Raw genomic sequence first — 22,749 nt, 5'->3', positions numbered from 1 at the left:
GGATCTAATTTCTGTTTGAAGAAGGAAAATTATATACCTCTCTGCACAGAAAACCAACAGAACGTAATACTCTACTTGCCTATAACAGTCATCATTCACGTGCACTAACAGATGGTTTACCATACGGACAGTTTCTGCTACTACGTCGCAGTTTTATAAAAAAAGAAGACTATATGAGAGAGGCCAATATATTGCGAGAGAAACTGCTAACTAGAGGATACCCAAAGAAATTAGTAAAAAATTATCTTAAAAGAGCCTGGTTTTGCCCCAGAGAAACATTACTTGCCCCAAAAGAAAAATCTAAAATAAACAGACTCATTTGTGTCACCACTTTTGGGATACATACTAACCAAATTCGCAAATTAATAACAAAGAACTGGCACATTATCAAAAGTATAGATTCCAGTATTGATGTTCCCATGTTTGCTTTTAAAAGAGGCAGAAATATGAAAGACCATCTTATTAGATCATCTTTGGAAACTCCACTACAAACGACTAGATCGTTGCAGTCAGTCTGGGGCTTACCGGAGGTTAAAGGACATTACAAATGTGGTAACTGTGTTGCCTGTGTATTCACAGTAAACACTAAGAAGTTTGAACATGGAAATGTGAACCAGAAGCTCGAATTCTATGCAAACTGCAACACTAAAAATATTGTGTATTGTATAACATGTCCATGCAGATTGCTTTATATTGGACAAACCCGAGAACCAGTTAAAGCACGAATTGGAAAACATCGCAGCAGAATCAGGAACTTGGTCCCTAATGTTCCCTTGGTCAATCACTTCCTGGAAAAAGGTCATAAATCAGACGATATCCGTTGGCAAGTGATCGACAAAGTGTTAGTTCCCACTAGGGGCAGAGATCTATCACAGATCTTACAACGACTAGAATGTCGCTGGATCGAACGCACTAATTCTATCATGCAAGGGTTGAATTCATCTGAAGAATGGCGTGGTTTTGTCACCACCCTTAACATTTAACTACAGACTAGCATGAAGGGTCTCCCATAGCATGTTAGCTAAATGTGCATCATTACTGTAAGATTATGTGTTTTTTAATATTATACCATCGCGTATTCACTCATAATCACTGTGCAACATTTGGATTTACATTCTTTTTTTTTTTTTTTTTTTTTTTTAAAAACCTTTATTCGGATATTTCAGATACACAGCTATTCAGCCGACAACCCGGAGGTTCGGCAGCTCGTCTGTCAACATGTGCAGTCTGTTATAGCTTTCAATCAGGAGAGGAAAGAAGGTTTCAATTTTTGAAATAAAACATAACAAGCAAGGCAATATGCATCATGAATTCGCGTCAGGTCCCACCGGTGAGGCGGCCCCATATCCAACATCAGAACAATCCTCAAGTGCGTGGATTTACATTCTTGTGTGGTCATTGTCCCTTTGGCTTCTCTTTATGCTAATTGTGTGTATACAGTCCAAATCAAATGTTAAACAGAATCTTTATTACTTCAAATTTATAGTTCTCATTAAGTGAGATTATTGCCAGTACCAACTGAATACATCTTCACACAGCAAAGTGTAGCGCGATGTTTTCTTATCTGTATTATGTCTTTCAATGCGCAGTTTTGATAATTATGAATGTAACATGATGTTTAATCACTTGTTAGGATTCACTATGTGACACATTAATCTGAATCCGTAACCACTAGATATTTCTAATATTTATCCCTGGTATAGCCAACTGATGTATGTCTTTTTGTAAAACAGTGATAAATGATTTGCAGTGTACACTGATGTCGACATCATTAAGAAATGCACTGCTAAGCTTTGAACGGGTAGACGGGTTGCAGCGCGCATTAATGAGAGGCGCGCATCTGTGACTTTATTAGCAGCACAAACACAATGGCCCCACAACACTCTCCTTACTTCCTGGTTACGCGCATTCATTCTGCACTTGACAGGTTGCTTAGTTACGGAACACAGATTCATGGATTGAATCCATGTTCCGCGCTTCACAGCTCGGTCTGCCGCAATGCATTTCGGCGGCGATTTACCTTGAAATACCGCGTCCATACTCCGCCTCACTGTCACCGTACCAAACAGGGAGACGGACGCTCCTCTGTTCTAGTAACTTGCGGGCAGTTGAGACAATGTATTCGCCGTATGAAAGGTAAAGACGACTTTCCCAATTCTTGCATACCGCTCTTTAGAGATACATCGTATACCTCTAAAGTAATGCCCGTTTTTACCTTTTATTTTATTTCAGCGCATCCCTGACTACGTGCAAAGTGAGAGCCACTACCAGGCCCACTCTGTATCATTATCTAAAGCCCCCCAGCTTCCCTGCATCCAGAGCGCTATCATACGCTCAGCGGCTCACCAAAATTGATTACTAATACTTGTGATTACAACGGAGATCAAACATTGGTTCTCCTGTTTGGCTGCCTGATACCACCCTCATTAGGGGTAAGTGATTTCTGCTGTTACAAGCATCAGTTTTGCGTTTAGGCATGTTACCTTTTTCAATAATCATACCTGAATTTTCATTCACAGCACCTGGCCGGGTACTCTGAGTTCATTTCTTTCACTATACTCACGGTGTCACTGTCTTTACACATCAGGCAGCGCAGACCACCGTTCAGGTATATTTACACAAAGAGCTTTTGCCTATACTGTTCTCTCAATAGGACCCCGCCCCGATGATGGTATCATTCCATTTCTTCCCTAGGTGTCCCGACATTTTAAGGTCCTGAAGAGACCCTACATCCTAAATAGGGTTGAAACGCCGTTGACAGTAAACAAGGGCGAATCATTGTTCAACACTTACGATTAAAAAGTGTTGTGAATTATATTGCTTTATTCCTTATGGTCGCCCGTATGTTTAATAATTGAAAGCTTGTACATATGTCACGATATGTCACTTTTAGTTTAGGTTCAATTACTTTTTCACTGGGACACTTTTTATGATTGTTTGCTAATTCTGCTATTGTATTTAATTCTATTGTGTATTTATACACTGTTTATTTGTTGCTTATCTAAAATATAAACAATATTATTATGTATTGATTTTCTGATGTGTATAGCCAACTTTCTTTCTGACTCCGTCTCAAACCCTATATATTGCCATTGTGCTTTTTTTATCATATAGTTGTTTATTATTCCACAGGTGCCAACATGGTGGCACCAGCAGTTAAAATTTAAGATTAAACATAAGATCCAGGAAAATACATTTTCCACCCGTGGGGATCAAACACAGTGACTAAATGATTGATGCGGAGTGAAAACCTGATGCTGTGGTGATGAGAAATGAGGCAACTACTACCCCTGCTCGTTATACGGAGGGAAGTGCACCATTAGGAGGCTTTGATGAGTTGGCCACTCTGTACTGCAACTAATGAAATAGAGGTGAGGTACTCTGTGATGTATCCAGAGAAATTATGTCTACTACAGAACAAATAGTGACTGATCAAGATTATCCGGAATTGACTCTTCTGATGGATGAAAGTAAGGGACATAAATAAGTGAGAAGTGACCTCTATGAGGCTAAGGAGGTCAGGGCACTCTCATGGGCCTGACCCCGGCCACACAAGTGAGGTGATGGAGGAGGGAGGCCAAGGAGCCTACTTTGGAGAAAGGGAGAGAAGCTATGAGGAGTGCAAGTCTTGCCACAGCAGCAGGGGAGGAGAAGCCAAAGGACTTGGGGCACGAGATACCCCATCCAAGCGATGGAACTGTTTTGCTAAGATAAAAAGACCATCTCCCAACTGAGTTTTTCATATTCGAGCTATTAACTGAAATCAGGAAACCACAGGTGGACAAACTTAATCAGCAGGAGACGGAGCAGCAGAAAGAAAAGGTGTGCAGCAGGTTGTGCAAAGTCAGAGCCACCAGACAAGCACTTCACCAAGAAAAGAAGCCCTGAAAAACCCACAAAACTCACCAAAATTAACAGAGAGGTTAGCTTTTTTTTAAATTATCCTGCAGATGAGGCCATGCACTGTAGACTAACGAACTGCTTGATAAAAAAAGGCTGAGAGGCATAGCATCCATAAGAAAGAACCGAAGAAGTGTGTCCAGATAACACAAGCTGGAGAACACAATCCATTTTGACACCCAAGGGAAGCCGCTGTTCGGTCTATGTTGGAGTTAAATGAAAGCTGTTCAACAAAGAGGATGACTTCAGAGGGCATGAGACTGACTCGTCCTCTTTCCATTTGGAGCACAGCTCTAACCTATCCAAGGTGCTCCCTTTAAGGTAAAGGCCAGCCCCCAACACACTGAGATTGAGATTAAGTTCAATTTGTGACATATGTATAGTAATAATTAATTCAAGTAACATTTGTGGCATCTCGGGTGATCGAGTGGTCTACATTTGCAGCACAGAACCTTAGAGGAAGCTATTGAGGATACATATTATGAATTTGGGAAGACTCATAAGGTAGAGGCAAAGGTATGTGCTTTCCCTCTGCAATAACATCCCAGATTTACCATGCTCTATTTTGAGTGTGTGGTCCTGAGGCCCTCACCCACTTTCCTACTCTTTCTCCCTCTTGCCCTCCCTTCCTCCTTATTTTTCCCCTTCTTACTCGATCCTTTCCTTTCTCAATTATCACACCTTAAAAAAGCATGGCGTTCGCTAGAAAGCCAGCATTGCACCTATAGGTTACCTCCTTAAGAAAGGGGTAAGGGGTCCTTAGGGTAATAGCACCACAATTCTTCCCTGGGAACATGGACTAGACTGGAGGACTATAAATGAGACTGACTGCTTTTGTTAAGGTTTACTGAGAAGTTTAATATCCGTGTTTGACCACTACGTCTTCAGATTGCCTGACGTGGTTGGCACCAATGGGTCAATTTTTTGTAATGGCAATAGTTGGTGAATATTTTTGTTACTGATTTTCCTTGAGCTCTGTGTAGCGCAGGTGGTTAACTTAATAAGGGGCATGTTTGTGGCAGTTTCTGAACTGCGGTAATCTTATTTGCCCTTTCTACCATTTTGGAAACTGAATCACAATTCCCTTTCAGGTGATTATTCATTGGCATCTGAAGTCTTAGAGATAGTGGGTATCGCAGACACATGCTGGAAGGAAGGTATACACTCAAGCTCTGGATTGAAAAGCAAATACAAGGAAATAGTTGGATATAGCAAGTTCTTGGCATGATAATATATTATTATGGTCTACTGCCATAGTGCCAAGTAATCCCATTAGTTTCTGGGAAACCATGAAATAGTTCTTCAAATTTCTCTAATTAGCATGGTTTTGGACTGTGTTGCTATGGTTCAAAAGACTGAAAAATAAAACTTGAACCTGGTGCTGAAGTGATAGTCTGGGGGGGATTCTAGCTTATGTATGAAGTCTGTATGATTACAAACATACCCTCAACTCCAGGGCCACAGAGGTGTTGTTCTAAGTGCTTCTAAGTGGACCAACCACAAGATATCAAACAATGCCTAGTATGCGACTCCCTAACAGATTAATAGGACACATATTTCACAAGAAGCAGAATCAATACAAATAAAAAAAGTGCTTCTTAATTAACTTATTATATTCAGAATATGTACTGACCATGTGAAGGAGTTTTATTTCTTGCGGTCTATGAACAAATTGTGTATCGACTTGGTGAGATATTAAACTATGGTCACTTAAAAATACAACAGAAAATGAGTTACTTTGGGGTCCATTCATTTACCTGTTACCATGACTGTTCGGATGTTCGCATTACGCAGGAGGTGTATAACAGGGGTGGTCTCTGGTTTCAGCACGTTCCTCATTATAAGGAAACCTAGGAATCTCAGCCCATTCTCCACAGCATCCCTGTGACACAAGATTAGCAAAATAGAAGCAGCAGTACATATGTGATGTCAGAGAAACATAAATGATACATACAAGTACAGACACACACAGCCACAAATTCAGTCACAAAAAATGTCTTCCAGTGAAACTGAATCTGCAACTTAACTGGGGAATTATCCAACATGAGAAAGGTTGGATACTACTCCTCATCTCAGGATATGAGGAGTTAGGCTCTGGTTGCAGAAGAATTATAGTCAAGGGGGCAGGACTTTTTACCTGCACCACTTTGGTGAGACTATTTACATCCCTTTTTAGGTAAAACATATTCAGTCCCAGACGTTTTGGTAACTTTCTTATTCTCATGTGAGGAGGAAGGTGTGTTTTAAATAAAGAAAATCTTTTGCATTTTGTATAGAACAACAATATTCCATGTCACAGGAGTCACAGAAGTTACAGATAAGTAATTGGATTCAGAGCATATCGTTTGAAAGGGCACTACAATACATTATCAGTGTACATATTAGTAAGTGCTATGTCCTCTTTCAAAGATTATCATTGTATCATTTGAGGCAAAAAATTGGCTTACACAGATGTTGCCTATGTATATTCTCAACTGGAAAAGAAGAGAGAAAAAAATAAACTTACTTAACTCCCTTCCATCTACCACCTAGAAACTCATCAAGTATCTGGCACAGTCATTTGTCTTCCCAGCGATGAAGATATATTAGATAATAGGATCCAATAGGACATTACTTTAGTTGGAATGCTTAGGCAAAGGGATATATGTATGCATATGGGCAGTAAAATTGACTGGGCTTATACTACCCATTTACCTTTATGGAGCCCAGTTTCTCCATGAGCATTCTCTGCATGCAATAATTGATTGGACCCTCGGTCTAGGGCGGACGGTTATTCTCTTTGGCATGTTCTATGAAGTCCTGAAGGATTGCATCGTAGTATGTTGCCAAGAGTTGCTTTCTCAGACGTTGTTCTTTTTTCCTATGGAATGCCATGCTCTCTGCCTGCACTCACCTAGTGACTTCAGCCCTCCATAGTGTGACTTAAGGGGGTATGGGGGACTTCCATCTCATTGCCACCCCTCATTTGGCTAATGACAAATCTATATATCTCGTTTTGACTATTTGTTTTTAGGGCAAGGATATAAACCCAGGACACACTTTTGTGCAGTGGAGACATCCGTTGGCTCCATGGCTTGAGAACTGTCATATTATAGTATGTCCCAGAATGTACGCTTCTCGCTACAAGCCCGGATCATGTGAACCATGCTGGTCAGTGACATGTATCTGCAGCAGACAGTTGTATGAGGTGCAACCTCTAAAATTGTTAAATATGCTCAGTGCTATATATGAAATTAAATGCATTTGCAGCAGGCATTCCTGGAGACCTTGCAGTGATACTCTGAGGCACTGAGCCATAATAGACCATTGAATATCTACCCAAACAAGTTGTCCCATTTATTTCTAAGTTGTATGAGGGCCAAATAGGGATCCTGTTGAAATGTCTTGTACCGCCATATCAACAGGTGGCTGCCATGCCCTATGGTGTGTAATGTTTGTAGAAGGGGGTTGGTGGCAGGTTTTAGACTTCTAATATGCCACTGTGTGGTCAGTTCTTGCCTAATAGTGCCATAGATCAGAAAGGCTTCCCCATGCTAGGTGTGCTGTTCTTGTAGCTCCGAGATGCTCAGAGGGACTCAGCCTGAAAATAGATCCCCCAAGTCTAGTATGCGCAGCCGCCTCCCTGATCACTAATGCACTACTTGCAAGAATACTGTCTCCAAGTGGCAGTGCCATGAGTTATGCACTGGGTAATAATGGCGCAGGGTAATGGTGTGGGGGAATCCCTGCTGCAAGCAACCTATGGCCGTGTTCATAAGGAGCAAATGGGGACCACGCCTGGTAGCACTAGGCAATACTAGGCCATGAAGATGTCCCTCTTACAGCTGTGCAAACAAGAATCCGGTTTCCCATCGATGATGGGCAGCTAACCAACGAGCTTCCCACTGTAGTTGTGCTGGTAGGTACAATTGGGAAAAATCGGGTGCGCTCATTCTGAAACCCTGTAGTTGGGAGCTGGACCTTGGACAATGTTATTCTTCTGCTTCCTTTCCCTCCTATCAATTTCAACAGGGCTATGTGGTCCACCATAGACTATGCATAGGCAGTGAACTAGAATGATATCTAAGAACTCAACAATCTAATAGCCTTACTCAGGTTGCCATTATGAAGGTCCACCTGTTTGTTGTCTATTTGAATATCCAGGTATTAGAAAATGTGGGTGCCCATAATTAGATACCAACACCGATATGAACTTCTCCTTTGGCAAATTATCTATGAAGGGGAAGTCAAGGTTTATAGCCCAGACAGTCAGTCAATTCCCTTTACTTAGATGTCGGAGGGGTTAGATTATCATGAACGTCTCGAAGATGGATAATTATGTTGCCTGCAGATCAGGATCTTTTATAGGTATACCTCAATTACGGCAATGCTCCCCTATCTTGGTCGCCATCGGTTCAATGGAAAGGGAGATAAGGGGAACCCCTGCCAAATGACCTGGGCCACTGGGGAGGGGCTTGATATATGCTGTCCAGTTTTGACTACTGCCATGGGGTTAGAGTAAAGCTGTAGGATCCAGCCTGAAAGTTGCAGGCTGAATCCAAAGCACTGTAAGACCCAATACATATAATCCCAGTTTAGCATTTCAGAGGACTATTCCAGGTCAAGTGACCAAAATGCCAATTGGGGCTACCTCCAGGATACCTCCTCCATGATCGATTAGAGACGTCTAATGTTAAGGGAGGTACTACAGCATGGAATAAAAACCATTCTGGTCTGAGTGAACCAGGGCTAACAGGAGGGGCAGAATGCACTCCGCTATTGTTTTACTATCGATTTTTAAGTCTGTTGTGAAGAGGGAAATCGGGTTGTGTGACAGAGGCACACACGGCTGAACCACGCATGCCTCTACGCCGTCCTAACCACGAATGCGTCTAAACCACGGATGCCTTTGCCATGCAATTTCGTGGTAAGATCATGATTGGTAAGGGGATATGCAAGGTAAAGATTACCTCTACCCCGACCCCCACTACCCGCCCTAAGCCCTAAAATCCTTTCTCCCTACCTCATCCCTCCGCCTTGAGGCCTAATACCTGTCCTGCCCTGAAAACTGCCTACTCCCTCCCCCTGCCCGAGGCCTTATACGCTGCCCCCTACCAAAAACGACCACAGCCCCCCTATCCTTTGCCCTAAAACGTACCCCTGTGCTGCCCTTAAAACTGCTCCTACCCCTTCCACTGCTCTGAGGTCTAAAACCCTGCCCCCATTAATTAAACTACCCTGACTCCCCCTGCCCTGAGCCCTAAAAGCGACACTCACCCATAAAAACTCCCACCAAACCCTTTCCCGGAAACTAACCTGACTCCCTCTCCTTGCCTTAGCCCCTAAAACTCTACCCCTTCCAAAAATCTACCCCTACCCCACCGCCCTGAGCCCTAAAACCAACACTCACCTCTAAAAACTACCCCCAACCTCGGCCCAGCCCTTAAAACGACCCCGATCCCCCTCCCCTAAGCCTTATAACTCTGCCCCCTTCCAAAACCCACCCTGACCCCCCCCTAAAAACTACGCCCCAAAAACCAGGCCCCAGCCCCACTTACCTGTCTGCATCCGGAGCTTACTGGTCCGACGTACCCTCTGCTTCTTCCCGCCCATCTGAACACTAGACCGCTATCTGCCTTAACTATGCATGGTTAAGGCAGATGCATGGTTCAGGCAGATGCGTGGTTCAGGCAGATGCATGGTTCAGCCTGCGTTGTAAAGGCTATTTCCCAGAAAATCGACTTGTATAATGAGAGGTGAGCGGGATACTGACCAAGTTTCAGTATCCAACCAGGGCTTCACCCATGGAGTGTGAAAGGGTCCCCAGATCCTTGGCCTTGATGGTTATCTGTCCCGGGGTATTTTGAATGTCACAGTGGACAGTACTAGAAAGGGGTTCTTTCCATCATGTAGTCTGCATTTGTGATGGTAGACAAGGAGTAGAAGGCCCCGGGAAGAGAAGAGCAAGAGCCATGAGGGTTGCGATGGAAGGAACTCGGTCGATGACATCAATGGAGGTCACAGTGGTTGAAGGAGAAGGAAAATTGTTCACGCAAATCAGGGATGAAGGACCGAGAGGTACCAATGATGGGACAGCACAAGGCGTCGACCCAGTGCTCACAGGATAAACATCCAAACCAGTTGGCGGAAAGTAAAAATCTAACAATGGAGCCGATATCCATGTGCATTACCAATAATAGGTAGAGTCACCATAGCTTGTGACTCGAAAACATCTTCGGAGTAAAACAAGTTGCACACTTTCAAGCCCAACACCAGCTGGCAGGAGGATGTGCAGCATGTGTATCTACAGCTACACGTCATAAACAAATTACTCTAGTGACATATTGCAGCCACAAAGTGTACCAGCACTTCTAGTTTTCTCCTTGAGTCATAATTGAAACCACCTGGGTGCTAGAAACGTGGCCTCAAATTGGTGGATGTGGACCACTTACAAGTGGATTCTGGCTCATTTATCGCCCAAGGAGGGTGATACCTGAGCCGGAATGTAAACAACTGGACCACAAGCTGAATTATCATCGGAAGTGCCCCCCTTGGCATGGGCTTACACTCTCCCGCACTAGGCTCAACTATTTCTCCAAAGTACAAGGGGTACCCCACTTATGTGGGTGGGTCTAATGGACCCAACAGGAGTGGACCAAAACTGTAATTATTTGAAGACTATATTGACACTACTTTGACTTCACATGGTCACTGTTGTGACCCACACAAGTGGGGTACTGGTTGTATTGATAGATGGGTGGGAATGCCGGATGGCTTGACTTCGGTCGATCTGCAGAGATTCTGGAACTTTCCCCTTAAAAAAAGGCGAGAAATGGTTGTGCTTTTTGTGAACGTTTCATGCTTGCACGCCATTTTGGATAGGATAAATAGTGGGCAGCATCCTGTACTCCTTCCACTATTTCATTTTTAAAATGTATGGGGTCACCAGGTTACCCTGGGCACCAATAGACCTTATGAGAAAATACCACAGCTACCCATCCGAACAATCAATGTAATTTAAAATAAGAAGCTAGACATGTTAATGCAGTGTTTGTGGATCTTACCTATCCCAAGCAACTGGTACACCCAGACAAGTGGGGAACACCTTCTTTTGGGAGAAGTGTGGGAATGCAGGTTGGTAAAACATTTCTCATTCTATATTTTTGTTTGCCAAATGTAAGTCAGTGTGCACAAAAAAAACATTTTGAAAACAAACCCCCAGAGTAAGGTGATCTAAAATTTGAAGTGGTATAAAATATCCCATATCCCTAAACAGAGATTTTTGGGTACATTTAAAAGTTGCATTGCTTTCCTTCATACCTATCTATCACTCATACATGTTTTCCCTATTAAGTGAAGTATGTGTCGATTCACACATTTAATTCACTGTAAGCCACTTCTTTGTTAACAGCACTCTGCATCATAGGCTTTCTTGCACCTGACAAAAACTGTACATACCTTGAACTGGAAGAGTCAGATGGACATTATAGTACGTAAGTTTTGTAGATCAGCTATGAATAAAAAACCCTTACAAATTAAAACCTTGTAGCATATTTCCCTTTTTGTCATATTTATTTTCACAATTTTTTTATTTCAAATCTTGAATGGTACACACAAATTACCTCTTGCACAATCTTGCCAAGTTTTCAGAAGTTTATAGCTTTCTAGATTCAACCAGGTATGAGATTTACACCACTTTCCCCACCCAAGTTAGAAGTACGTAGGTCCCTACTTCTAAAATTAGTAATTTCTCTATGATTGGCCATCAAATGTCTGCCTTGTGCCACTATAGTAGACACTCACTCACATCTCTTATGATGTCAATGCTAACTCACAGGTTTTCTTTTGAAGAAATAATTCCCACTCACTAATGGCTAAGTCTGGGTTCCCTGGCCAATCGTTCCTTGTGATATCAGAGTACACTGCATGTTTGTATCTCATATCTATGCCAGCTCTCTACTTGTCTTTTTTTATTTAATTTTTTATATACTCGCAAGTGCCTAATTGTTTCTTATATCACTCTCCATTCCTTGGCTGTCTCTGGTTTAAGTTGTGCTTGACTGCTTTTCGCTTGTGGAGCCCATGATGTCCCTTAGGTCATCAATGTTCAATCCCTGCTGGCCTCTTCTAACATCAGTACCCACATTTTGTCTCTTGTGGAGTCTGCCTTAACCCACTGATGGTCTCTATTATGCCTCCTACCTACTGGTCCATTGTAACACTACCAATGCCCACTTGAATAAAGAAAAAATATAATGGTTCTGAAAACTAAGAAAACCTAAGCATGACTGCGATAAAGAGCTACATCAGCCATGTTCAAGCGCTATTGGTACCTGCTAAGCTGTTGCGCCTCTTCAAAGGTTATGTTTGTGCTCAATTGCTTGTACGCAAAGCCCAAGACACGGAATCCATCCTTTGTGTAGTGTCGTAGCATCCCAGAGAAGTCAGCCGGAACTGTAGGGGAAACAGATGAATCAGACAAGCACAGCACTCTGCCTGCATTTGTTTCACCTTCAAGCCTGTAGCATTCATGCAAATTCCATCCAGATCATACAGTGACATCTACAGAAATTATTTTTCGGGGGCAGGGGTGAAGAGGAATACAAGGTGCGACAGGTAAAACTGTACACATCTATTTAGGAGTATAAAGATATGCATGCATATAAAACATCTTGCATGTATTAAACTAAACTTACAGTTAGCGTGCACTTGATGTTCATGGCTGAGAATACACGTTTACCTCATGAAGTACAGCAAACAAATGTTTAATGGTGGGCAGGTCACTTTGGTAACTATTTTTAAGATCTGAATGCCACACCTACTAATGCTCCACCACTGTACTTTTCAGAGATAATGTAAAAGCAGGTAGGGCATTAAAGGATACCTTGTGAAGCAAGAATAAAAGTATTTGCGGTAGAATACAGAGATTTATTTTACCAAAAGCCATGGTGATGGTGCAGGGAGTGAACCAGAAGGATTACAGCTGGGACACAGGAATACTCCTGACTGCCTCTGGCAACGCCATGAGTCTCTAAGCATTACCTGTCTCACTGCTGCAGAGGCTGGCCACCAATTCAGGAGCTCCCTTCATGTAGACATCAGTGCCGGTGCCACCAGAGCAACGGACAACAACGCTCATCCGCTGCAAGGCAGAGGAGAATGGGAAGCGGCGTAGGACTCCAATCTGGATTGTATGCCCCTGAGGTAGGGAGGTAGGTAAAGAAAATGGAAATATTGACATCAACGCTTTCATGGGGTTGGGCGATATAGAGAAGCAGCTATAAGACACCTCATTGTCACTGGCCAGTATTAGAATCACAGGCCGAACAGTGGTTGCTGCCACACTGTCTGCTATGAAATGGTGTCATTTGTATGGTGCAGTTAGAGTTAGTTATGTCTGTGTAAACTACGCAACTTCCTACTCAATCCAACCACTTTTGTGACGTACCGGATTGTTTGGAAATCTTATTCACTGTCAGTCAGTCCATGCCTGATGGTGACAGGAGATAAAGTAGGTATCTGGAAAGAGGAAATCATAGGAAAGAGGCACTGAGCAGGTGGGTCGACCAGGGGAACCATAATGCATTGTGTGTAGTCAACGTTAATCATCAGGCTGATGGGTTTGAAAGGATGAAGGAGAGACAAGAATGCAGCAGAACAGGTAGTAAGGGAGCAGGAGACTGAAGCATGTAGAAATTGTGAATGGACGATCATGCAAGGATAAGTGAGATACTGAAGCATGCCAGAGAGCTCAGGTTACACAGGAGAATTCTTGATCCACCACTGTTTGCAGTCATTCCTTGTATGTTGCCTCTTCAATTGAAACAGTAATCTATCTGTTTAGGACGCGTTCAATGGCATATTCACTCCAGGATTTCTGGGGCAAAAGGAAAATGTTACTTACCATGTAACCATCTGTTTGTATCCTGGACGTTTGTAACTTGTTTTTCTTGAAAGAAGTTTTGAGTCACAATACCTGTTGTGACTCTTGCCTGAGTCAACTATGCACCACAACAAAGACTTCAACTCAGATTCTTTTCCACTTAGCAGATGAGAAGTGTAAGTGGAGTGTAATTTTGAAGACCAGTGTATTGTGAGTTAGAATTGTAACAGAAGCAGCAAAATATCTGTGATCATGTCAGAATCCATTGATGCCCCAAGTGCTTCGTCCCCCACATTATAGGGGCCTCTAGAAAAAGGTACTTGTAGTGGGATGTAACATTGGAGGCTGGTGGTAGGCCTGAGCAAGTGTTTGTGGGAACCATGGTGCGCTCTAAGACAGTCTGTCAGAGTCTGTTCTATATTTCTATGAGCACTCTGCTGGCCATCTTGAATCCTGGGTCAGTCTGGGAGTGGTCCCTCTATCAATAGGGACATGCCCTACCAAATACTGCTTCTCAGCGCGGTTAGCTGAAGGAAAAGCAGCAGCATCTAGAGGCTCCCGAGCAGAAGCTTGACTAGGAAAAAGATAGAGACAACTAAGTGTACCATTAGTTTGGGGGATGGGGAGCCTCCCTATTTTAGAAAGACTTAAGAAACTTTGAGGGCTCACATGGGGTAAAATCACAGGTACGGAGGGGCTAGTTGGCCACAAGACGTGAGCTCATTTGCTTTGGGTGCTCATTACTCTGGAATATCCATGTTTAATTTCAGTGTGGTCTTTGGTACGTGCTTTGAGTTAAGTTCAGAAAGTAGTCTCCAAATCTTGTGCAAAATCTACAGAAGTGCCTTCAAGTCTTCAGGGCCTAAAAGCCAAAGAACTTAAGACCAAAGTTTGGAACACTGTCAAACCATAACAGTAGATGACTATCCCCACTAGAGGATGAGATAGGAGATTAAGTGCAAGAATAAGTACTGAAGACCTAAGGAAGAATTTTGATGTTAATACCTGTCAATTTGTTTATTTCTGAAGATTGTTCCATAAAACATGTAAACATAAAAGACATACCATTATTGTAATGACATAGGTTGAAAAGGGAAATATTTTTATCAATAAAATCAATCCGTTATTAAAATCCTCATGAAACATTTGTTAAAACTCTCTAGTCTAAAAACCTGTACAGTTTAGAAAAAACTACAGCTTGTGCATGGAAAGTGTAGGGGTCATATATCGTGGCTGATATGCTTATTCTAATGTAACAGTCAATTTAAAGATACACTGCTTGTCTTAGTTCCTGGGTCCCCGCAAGGGCTTTCATGGCAAATCTATGTTTTATCTTGTTTAAAATTAATTTAAAAGGACTACCAAGTTAAAATGTAAGACCATTCCCGTTCCTTATAATGGCGACTGAGAATATATTGCCGCTTACTGCAAAAACTATGTAAGTGGACGTGATGCTCCTCAAAATTCTTAGCGCCTCTAGATAGCTTCGCAAACCAAGATATTTGCATGGAAGTCGTATGTACTTCCCTCTTGGTTTTTTATATGCTTGAAAGAACAACATTACATGGTGTACTGTTTCGTTCTGTAGCTTGGAACATAAGGTGCAGGTAGATGTACTACCGATCCTCCCACTAGCAATCTGTGAGGCCATAAACAATCCTAGTTCAATTATGTCATAGAGGAATTTTAAGTAAAGTGACTTTGCTATTGCTGAAGAGTTAGGTCGAGAAAGACCTCATAGCTGGGTGCATCCTCGATGGAGAAAAAGTGTTGTGTTAGCCTGCCATGAGTAGAGGAGCTGTGGAGGTTTGCCTGGATGAACTCCCAGTAGCGGGCTTTCACTTGTAGTTTGGACGTGGCTACCAGCAAACCAGGGTCCTTTCAGAAGTGGCCGAGGTCCAACTTTTGAAGCCAATAATGGATATATTTAAACCAGGGGAGTGTAAGACGGATATCTAGGCTCAACAGTTCCTTTACTGCCTTCCGATATGGGTTCAGCTCCTCGGTTGTCCATAGACTTACCCAATATAATAAGGGTCTAAGTCAAGCTAGGCCTCCCACTCTTTTTAAAGCAACATCTAAAAACATAGAGATTGGGGGAGTGCTAGTAGGGAGGTGGAGGAGCGAATGAACACACTTGTTTTCACTAGTTGTAAGAAGATCTGACTTCACATGGCCCCATATAGAGCAGCACATTGAGCCTCTAACTTATACAGTTCTATAGTGGGGAGGACTGCTCTTGAGGTTGTCCCCTGAAATCTCCTATAAATCACAGAAGCTTGGTGCTGGACCACTGCCCTATGCTTTTTAATATGGGGTATCCATGATAGCTTGCTAGCGAGCATTATTCCAGGATTATCGAATCTATGTATCCGTTCCAAGGTTTCATTTTCCAGGGTTAAGGGTTGCTTGAATACCTTATGGGGTGAAACTGCCATGAACTTTGATTTGGAAATCTTTATCTCGAGGCCCTTGGCTAAGCAATAGGCATTGAAGTTAGCCACGATAAATTGGAGGCCCATGGGAGTCTGGGATATTAGGAGGGTATTGTCTGCTAAGAGAAGTGTGAGAACCCCCACCCCATCTAGCTGGGGTGCATCTGTATTCCCCTTTGATAGTGCGCCTACCACATAAAGGGAGAATAGGGTGGGGGCTTGGACACAGCCCTGCCTTACACCTCTACAGACTGAAATCTTGTCAGATAATTGACCCTGGTTACCAGGGAACTTTGGCATAGTTGTTCTGATGGAGATTTGCTATTTGCCCAACTAGTGTCTTGGGTATTCCCAGGTCCTTTAAAGATACCCACAACAGCCCTGTAGGAACAAGATCTAAGGCTGCTCTGAGATCAACAAATGCAATATAAATATGCCCTTTTCTAAGTTTGGTGTCTTTCCAAAGGATAATCAACAGCATCAATGGCATTGACTTTCGGTCTAAACCCTGCTTGGTATGGGACCATAATTTCCATTCCCTGGATTCACTCATTAAGCTTATCGAGCAATTGCCTGACATACACCTTCTGGGCAGTATCCAGGAGGCTAATAGGCCCATAGTTTGTGGAAAGCCCCTTATCCCCCTTTTTAAAGAAGGGAATAATTTCTGCTCCTTTCCATGTATCAGGTATAGGGACTCCCTCCATTATAGCATTGGTCACATAGTTTAAGTATGGATCCCATTTAGACAGATTGTGGCGGTACAGATCGCCTGGGATTTTATCTTGACCTGGAGCTCTGCCCTTTTGACTAAGGCTATTGCGCTTCTAGTGTCCTCGATGGATGGATGGAGAAGTAGGGTTCAAGGGGATGTCCTGTGGAGGGACATAGAGATAAGGTGGTATGTCAATAGGTGGAGATTCATACAGACGATCTAACTGAGGGTTTGAGAACCTGCTCCCATTAGCAATTATTTCCCAAAAAAGTGCAGTCTCCCATTTCCCCAATACAGTTATCAATGCTTTTTTTGGGTCTTGGCATCCTTTTGTGTACCACAGATTACTTTCCTCACTATGGAACCTGGCCGGGGTTTTTGTTGGGAGGGGTTTAGTCAAGATTCTTTTCAGGGATATCGCCAGGGTAGAGTGTACAGCTGTTATTGTATTTTTGGTAGGAATTAATGTAGTTGGAACAGTTAAGGCTGCGACAAAGGCTTCATAGATTTAACAAGGGTATCTTGATTTGCTATCAGTGCTGCCCATTAATTGACCTACGGTTATTTGCCAGTAGTGGAATTAAGGATTCTGGTACTGAGGGACTGGGGGATTTGAGAAAATGGCAGGAGAGTTTACCATGAAGAGAGTAGTGGTCACTCGCCTCTCTACGATCAATGCGAAAGTCTATCGAACTAGCCCGCATTGTAACTTTAATTAGGATGTAGTCTAGTATCGACCTTTCCTAAAAGTGGGGTCTCCCTGTTTGTCGGAGGGAGACCTTCCATTACATGCTCTCAGGCTATTTGTTACTGTAAATTGGACTATTTGCATTGCTGCCACAGTGCACAGTACAAATTTCTTGGTATTAAGGGTAGGTATGCCCCAGCTCTCAACTTCCTCATCGAGGAGCATGCTGTACCCATAAACTGGTTCAAAGTTTATGTTAAGGTCTCTTCCTAGGACTACCCGGTGCTTAGGATCAATTGAGGAAACAGAGTGTTGTAGGATAGCCAAGGTAGGTTTTTCTATGCCCCTGTCCCTTGGCCTACAATAGACATTATGAATATACATGCATATTCCCCGTAGAAGGGCATTTTTAGTCCCTGTATGTCAGGTGATACAATGTCTATGGCCTCTTTAATGCTATTTAGATTGATTCCTATGCAAACAAGCATGCCCCCTGATGCCCTACCATGGGCCGATGGAACAGCGTTTACGCAATATGCGGTATTTCCCAGTTAGTAGACTGGCTCAGTGGCCCAGGTTTTTTGAAAGATACAAATGTTAAACCCTTCAATATAGTTCCTCCAATCTAGTTCAGACAAGTTGGTTTTGATGCCTGTAATATTCCAACACAAAATGTTGTTTATTCCATTGGAATTTACTTCAAAGCTAGTAGGTGTACTCCCCAAATCCATGTCCATGTGAGTATCGGGATGAGGGCAAGTTTTGAATTGGAAACAGGGTTGGTTCAGAAAGGGGAGCAGAAGTGCATAGTGCCTGGGTGTTCGCATGATCATTGGTTCGTATAGGGTTTCTCAAGACGGCAAGTACCATTTTTCCCAGTTTTAAAGCTGGAGGTCCAATACTATGTACTTCTTCTATTATGTGAGAATGCAGAGTTAGTGTGGGGGAAGAGGTTGATTATGCCTCCTTTAAGCCCCTTTTTTGCCCGTGGTCCTCCACCCCGACTGGGAACCATGCCGACTTTGTAATTGGTAAGTCAATCTTGTGAGTCCATGTACGACAGTAGTCCGCAGGGTTATGGGTTGGAATGATGAATATTGGCTGACCAGGGTTGGAAAGCCAGACCGTCGTTATGACTGCTGTGTTTGTTGAAATGTGGCAGAAATTAATTGGGTCTATAAAAATAGCCTAGTGGAAGTACCTCTATTTTCCCTGGCAGTGGTTGGAAATTGGAAAGACGCCTAAAGAGCATGTCCACCGTCGCAGGAGATTTGAAGTTCACTAGAACACAGTCCCCAGGGCATTCCTTTGGATGAATGCCTAGCCATGGAGTTCTTCTTACGGCTATGCCGTCTTGGGCTGTATCGCCGGGGCATCTCAAGTTGGTTTTTATTCACTTGGCAGATTTATTCTTCAGGGCCACTTGATCTTCTAGAGTTCCTGCAGGCAGCACTGACACATTTTTGAGAACTATCAGGTAGGGTGTGCATTCCGGGGGGAATTGGGGAGGTTTTAAGGCCATTTTCAATTTACTAGCTTCAGCCTGTCGGGCCTGCCCACGCCAGGAATGGTTTTAGGTGTGGGTATGTTTTGGGGATTAGGAGAGCATCTAGTTTGGTTTCTTTGCTGAAGGGTTATTGCAGGGGCAACGGCCATGGATGGATCTGGTCTTTCTCCTTCGACTAGTGATAATTGACTTTTTAGATCTTTTAAGACTTATCTGTGAAGCCAAGTTATCTAATCTGGTCATTAATGGAGCAAGATCCGCTTTAAGGATTTCTTTAAAGTGGTTGACACGTTTCTACTATCTTCTTCATAGCAGTTGTCGAGACACCCATGGCTGCCTCACTTGCTATATTCATGTGTTGCTCGGGAGGCTGATCAGTAAGTTGTGGGGTTATGTCACTTAGTGTAGCTGGAAGCCCGACAGACGAAGTTGAGAAGGTGATAACCTTGTTCCTTCTCCTTTGCTGTTTCGGCTGTTGGATCTTCCATATTTTTTTTTTAACTGAATAAGAGGTTAATGGCATTGCACATTTGGCTGGAGTGAGGAATAGCTGGGTTTAGCTGGGTTCAGCTGGGGGTTGATGCAGAGCTTGATTGTCTTAAAAAGCACTCTGCTTCTGTTGGTGGCTTCATTGATGGAGTTGATATAGTGTTTTGGGTGATGTGAAGAGTTGTCTGCATGCTGCGAGGTCTCGAGTTCTGTCTTCCTTCCATTTTTGTTTCGGTCTGCGGATGGATCACTTATTGTCAGCAAGATCTTTAGAGTACCCGTAAGTCTTTCTGGGTTGACCTCGCTTTGTTGGTAGGACGCTAGGCAGGGAGATAGGGACGGCAAAGTGGTCGGTCCAATTCAGGGTTGTGGGTGGTTTACATTGGATTGTTGGAAATGTTGAGAAGACTAAGTCAAGGATTTGGCCTTTGGCTTGTGGTGCTGTGTGACATGCTATGCACACAGAGTGTGTCGATGTTCAGGAGGGTGTGTCTTGCTTTTTTGGCTGGTGTTATCTGGTAGGGTGATGCCAACAAAGAAGGTGGGGTCGGGTGTGTAGGGTGGCTGAAGAGGCAAGGAGATCTTAGAATTCATTAATGAAGCAGTTCTGTAGATGAGATGGATGGTAGAATCTCAGTTGCATAAAGTGGAAACTGGCATGTCAGCACCTTGTGGTATTCTATGTGCATGCATATTCTGGTATTTTATGTCAATAGATAAGCTTGGAACGTTTGTATTCAGTTTGTAACGGACGGTTGAGAAGAAGATGTTCGTGATTGATGGGTCTACAAATTATTTTTTAATAAATTCAAGGACTGGAAATTGTAATCTGGATATAAACTAACATAATGTAGTCAACCTTTGAACGTGATAAAGCTGCTTAAAATTGGTGTCCAGTCCGATGATCACAGGAATTGCTATCTTGGAAGAGTTGCAAAATTCTACCCTACCTCTGGATCTGGTATTCCTGCGAACATGGATGTTCCCTAAAGGGAAGCACAGGAAGACAGGATAAAGAGTCTTCATGTTGGAAAGAGGCCTGTATATTCACAAGATTATGTTCAAGTCATGTTGTATATAGTGCCAATACGGGAATGTTGCTTCCCTACAATTTTGTACATATGTTTATGTTATAAAGGGGAGGTGTGTGGCATTCTATGTCCATGCATATTTTGGAATGTTATGTAGAGACAAGTGCTATAACTAGGGAGCATGGAATGTTTGTATTCAGTTAGTAACTGGAGGTTTAAGAAGGTGCTCCTCTCGATGGATGGTGTTCTACGAATTATCTTTAATAAACCCAAGGATTGGACATTCTAATCTGGACCTGTGTACTTTCTAAACACCTCCATAAATGTAAGTGTTAGTACTTTACCTAGGATGTAGGGCCAGGAGGACGTATGGATGACAGCAAGATCTCCACCCTTGTTTATGTGCGGGGTCCACACAGTGGTGTGGCCTGCGAGAAGGACATCTATGATGTGCAAGGATGTGGAGGTGAACCATGTTTCTGTGATGAAGAGGGTATCAAGCTTGTGATAGATAAGGAAGTCTGATGTTTGGTGCGTATAGTATCAGAGCAGGTGCTAATGAGCACGAGTTTGAATGTGTGCTCTGTAGTTTGAGAATGTGTGAAAGTTAGTGGGATGTGTATGAGGTTGGGTCTATGTGAGTGTTTGGATCGTCTAGGTCTTGTTGTCATTGGGGGGAATAGCAGTATGACGTGCTGGGTACAGCAAGTGATTACTTCTTGCCATGTATGTTTCAGTGGAACAGAGTTTGTGGACCAAGGCTCTTCCTGGCACCGGAAGGCCCAAATAGGTGGTGCCCTTGTCTGAGTCCACCCGTTGCTGGGGACACCATGGGATGGGATGCTCTAAATTGCTGATTGATTGTAGTAGAGAGAAGGCCGGAAGTGATATTACTTCTTGTGCAGATGGATGATGAAAAATCAAGTGTATTGCTTGCCAGCTACTTTTAAAGATGAAATGGGCAGAAGGGGCCCTGTTCTGCAGGTATGCTGCAAACACAGCCAAATGTATGGTTGGAGGTGTAAGCTAATCCAGCCTTCTGCAAACGTAAGAGGGTTCAGATGTCTTGCACAGAGACTTTCAAGGGGTCTATGTTTTTATTGATACTGAAGAGGACAAACTTTTTTTTCACTTTGCTGCATAGTAGGCCCACCTAGTGGGCATGCTTGGCTCCTGCAGGGTAAGCATACACACTGCTGGTGCTTGAGGTATGTGCACTACCTCAGATGGTAAATCGCTAGGCAGAGCTGTATGGGGTCTGGGTGCCCAGCTGACCCTGATGCTGAGTGAGAAGGTTCAGTCTCAGTGGCAGTTTCTTCTGTGGGCTGAATGAGATCTCCAGGAGCATGGAGAACCAAGGTTGCCGGCACTTATCAGATCACTAGACGAGAGTCATGGACACTTGCCTTAATTTCTGCAACATGTATGAAATAAGAGGAAGAGCAGAAAAAGAAGTGTTCAAATATTCCAAACCAGTTCATCCTTACTGCTTTGTCCATGGAATGTGGGTACTTAGAGGTGAACATTTGACATTTTTGTGTTCTGAGGGGTGAGGAACAGTTCGATGGTCAGTGTGCCCCTCTGATTGAAGTATCTTTGGAGGACTTGTTGGTCCAGTTCTCATTTGGAGTGTTGTTGATGCAACCTGTCATTGTTCTCCCAAAGCAAATGCTCTGCTAAGAGCTGAATTTTGCTTTGAGAAACACAATTCCAGATCTTTGGAGTGAGAGCAGACAGCTGGGGGGAGTAGATCCTCCCCTGTTTCTGAACATAGTACATGGCTGCAGTGTTTTCTGTTATTATAAGGGTTGCCTTGTCCCAGCTGAACTTAAAAAAAGCTGTTACAGTAAGGCATATGAGCCAACAGCTCCAGGTAGTTGATGTGACACCTCTGGTATTGTGGGACCTGGTGCCGTGAGCAGTCATGCGGTCATGTGAGCTCCCCACCCCATGAGTGAGGTGTTCGTGGTAATGATCACTTGTGGAAGAGGGTTGAGGGAAGGTTTGGCGAGCAACAAATTGCTGCTGTTTCATCATAGCTGAGTACCTTTGGTTTTAGATTTTACCAACGCTAGTTACTTCCACTGACCCTCTGCCTGTGACCATTGCCTCATGAGGCACT

The 22,749-nt window shown here is 43.2% G+C and overlaps 1 protein-coding gene across 6 annotated transcripts in view; it reads right to left on the bottom strand.

Annotated features, from left to right (window-relative positions):
- ATP13A2 (ATPase cation transporting 13A2) overlaps positions 1-22,749 on the bottom strand; it is a 650,312-nt gene that overhangs the window by 113,649 nt on the left and 513,914 nt on the right. For all 6 annotated transcript variants that reach the window (XM_085608574.1, XM_085608571.1, XM_085608572.1 and 3 more), the window contains 3 exons: positions 12,922-13,078; positions 12,213-12,333; positions 5,658-5,782 (listed from right to left, as the gene is read on the bottom strand). In XM_085608574.1, the coding sequence (XP_085464700.1) occupies positions 5,658-5,782; positions 12,213-12,333; positions 12,922-13,078 (403 nt within the window). The remainder of the gene's footprint in view (positions 1-5,657; positions 5,783-12,212; positions 12,334-12,921; positions 13,079-22,749) is intronic.

The sequence above is a fragment of the Triturus cristatus genome, chromosome 1_2 (genome assembly GCF_964204655.1).
Source record: "Triturus cristatus chromosome 1_2, aTriCri1.1, whole genome shotgun sequence".
NCBI lineage: Eukaryota > Metazoa > Chordata > Amphibia > Caudata > Salamandridae > Triturus > Triturus cristatus.
Note: the sequence above shows the minus strand (reverse complement) of the source record. Positions and strands in the feature narration are given on the sequence as shown.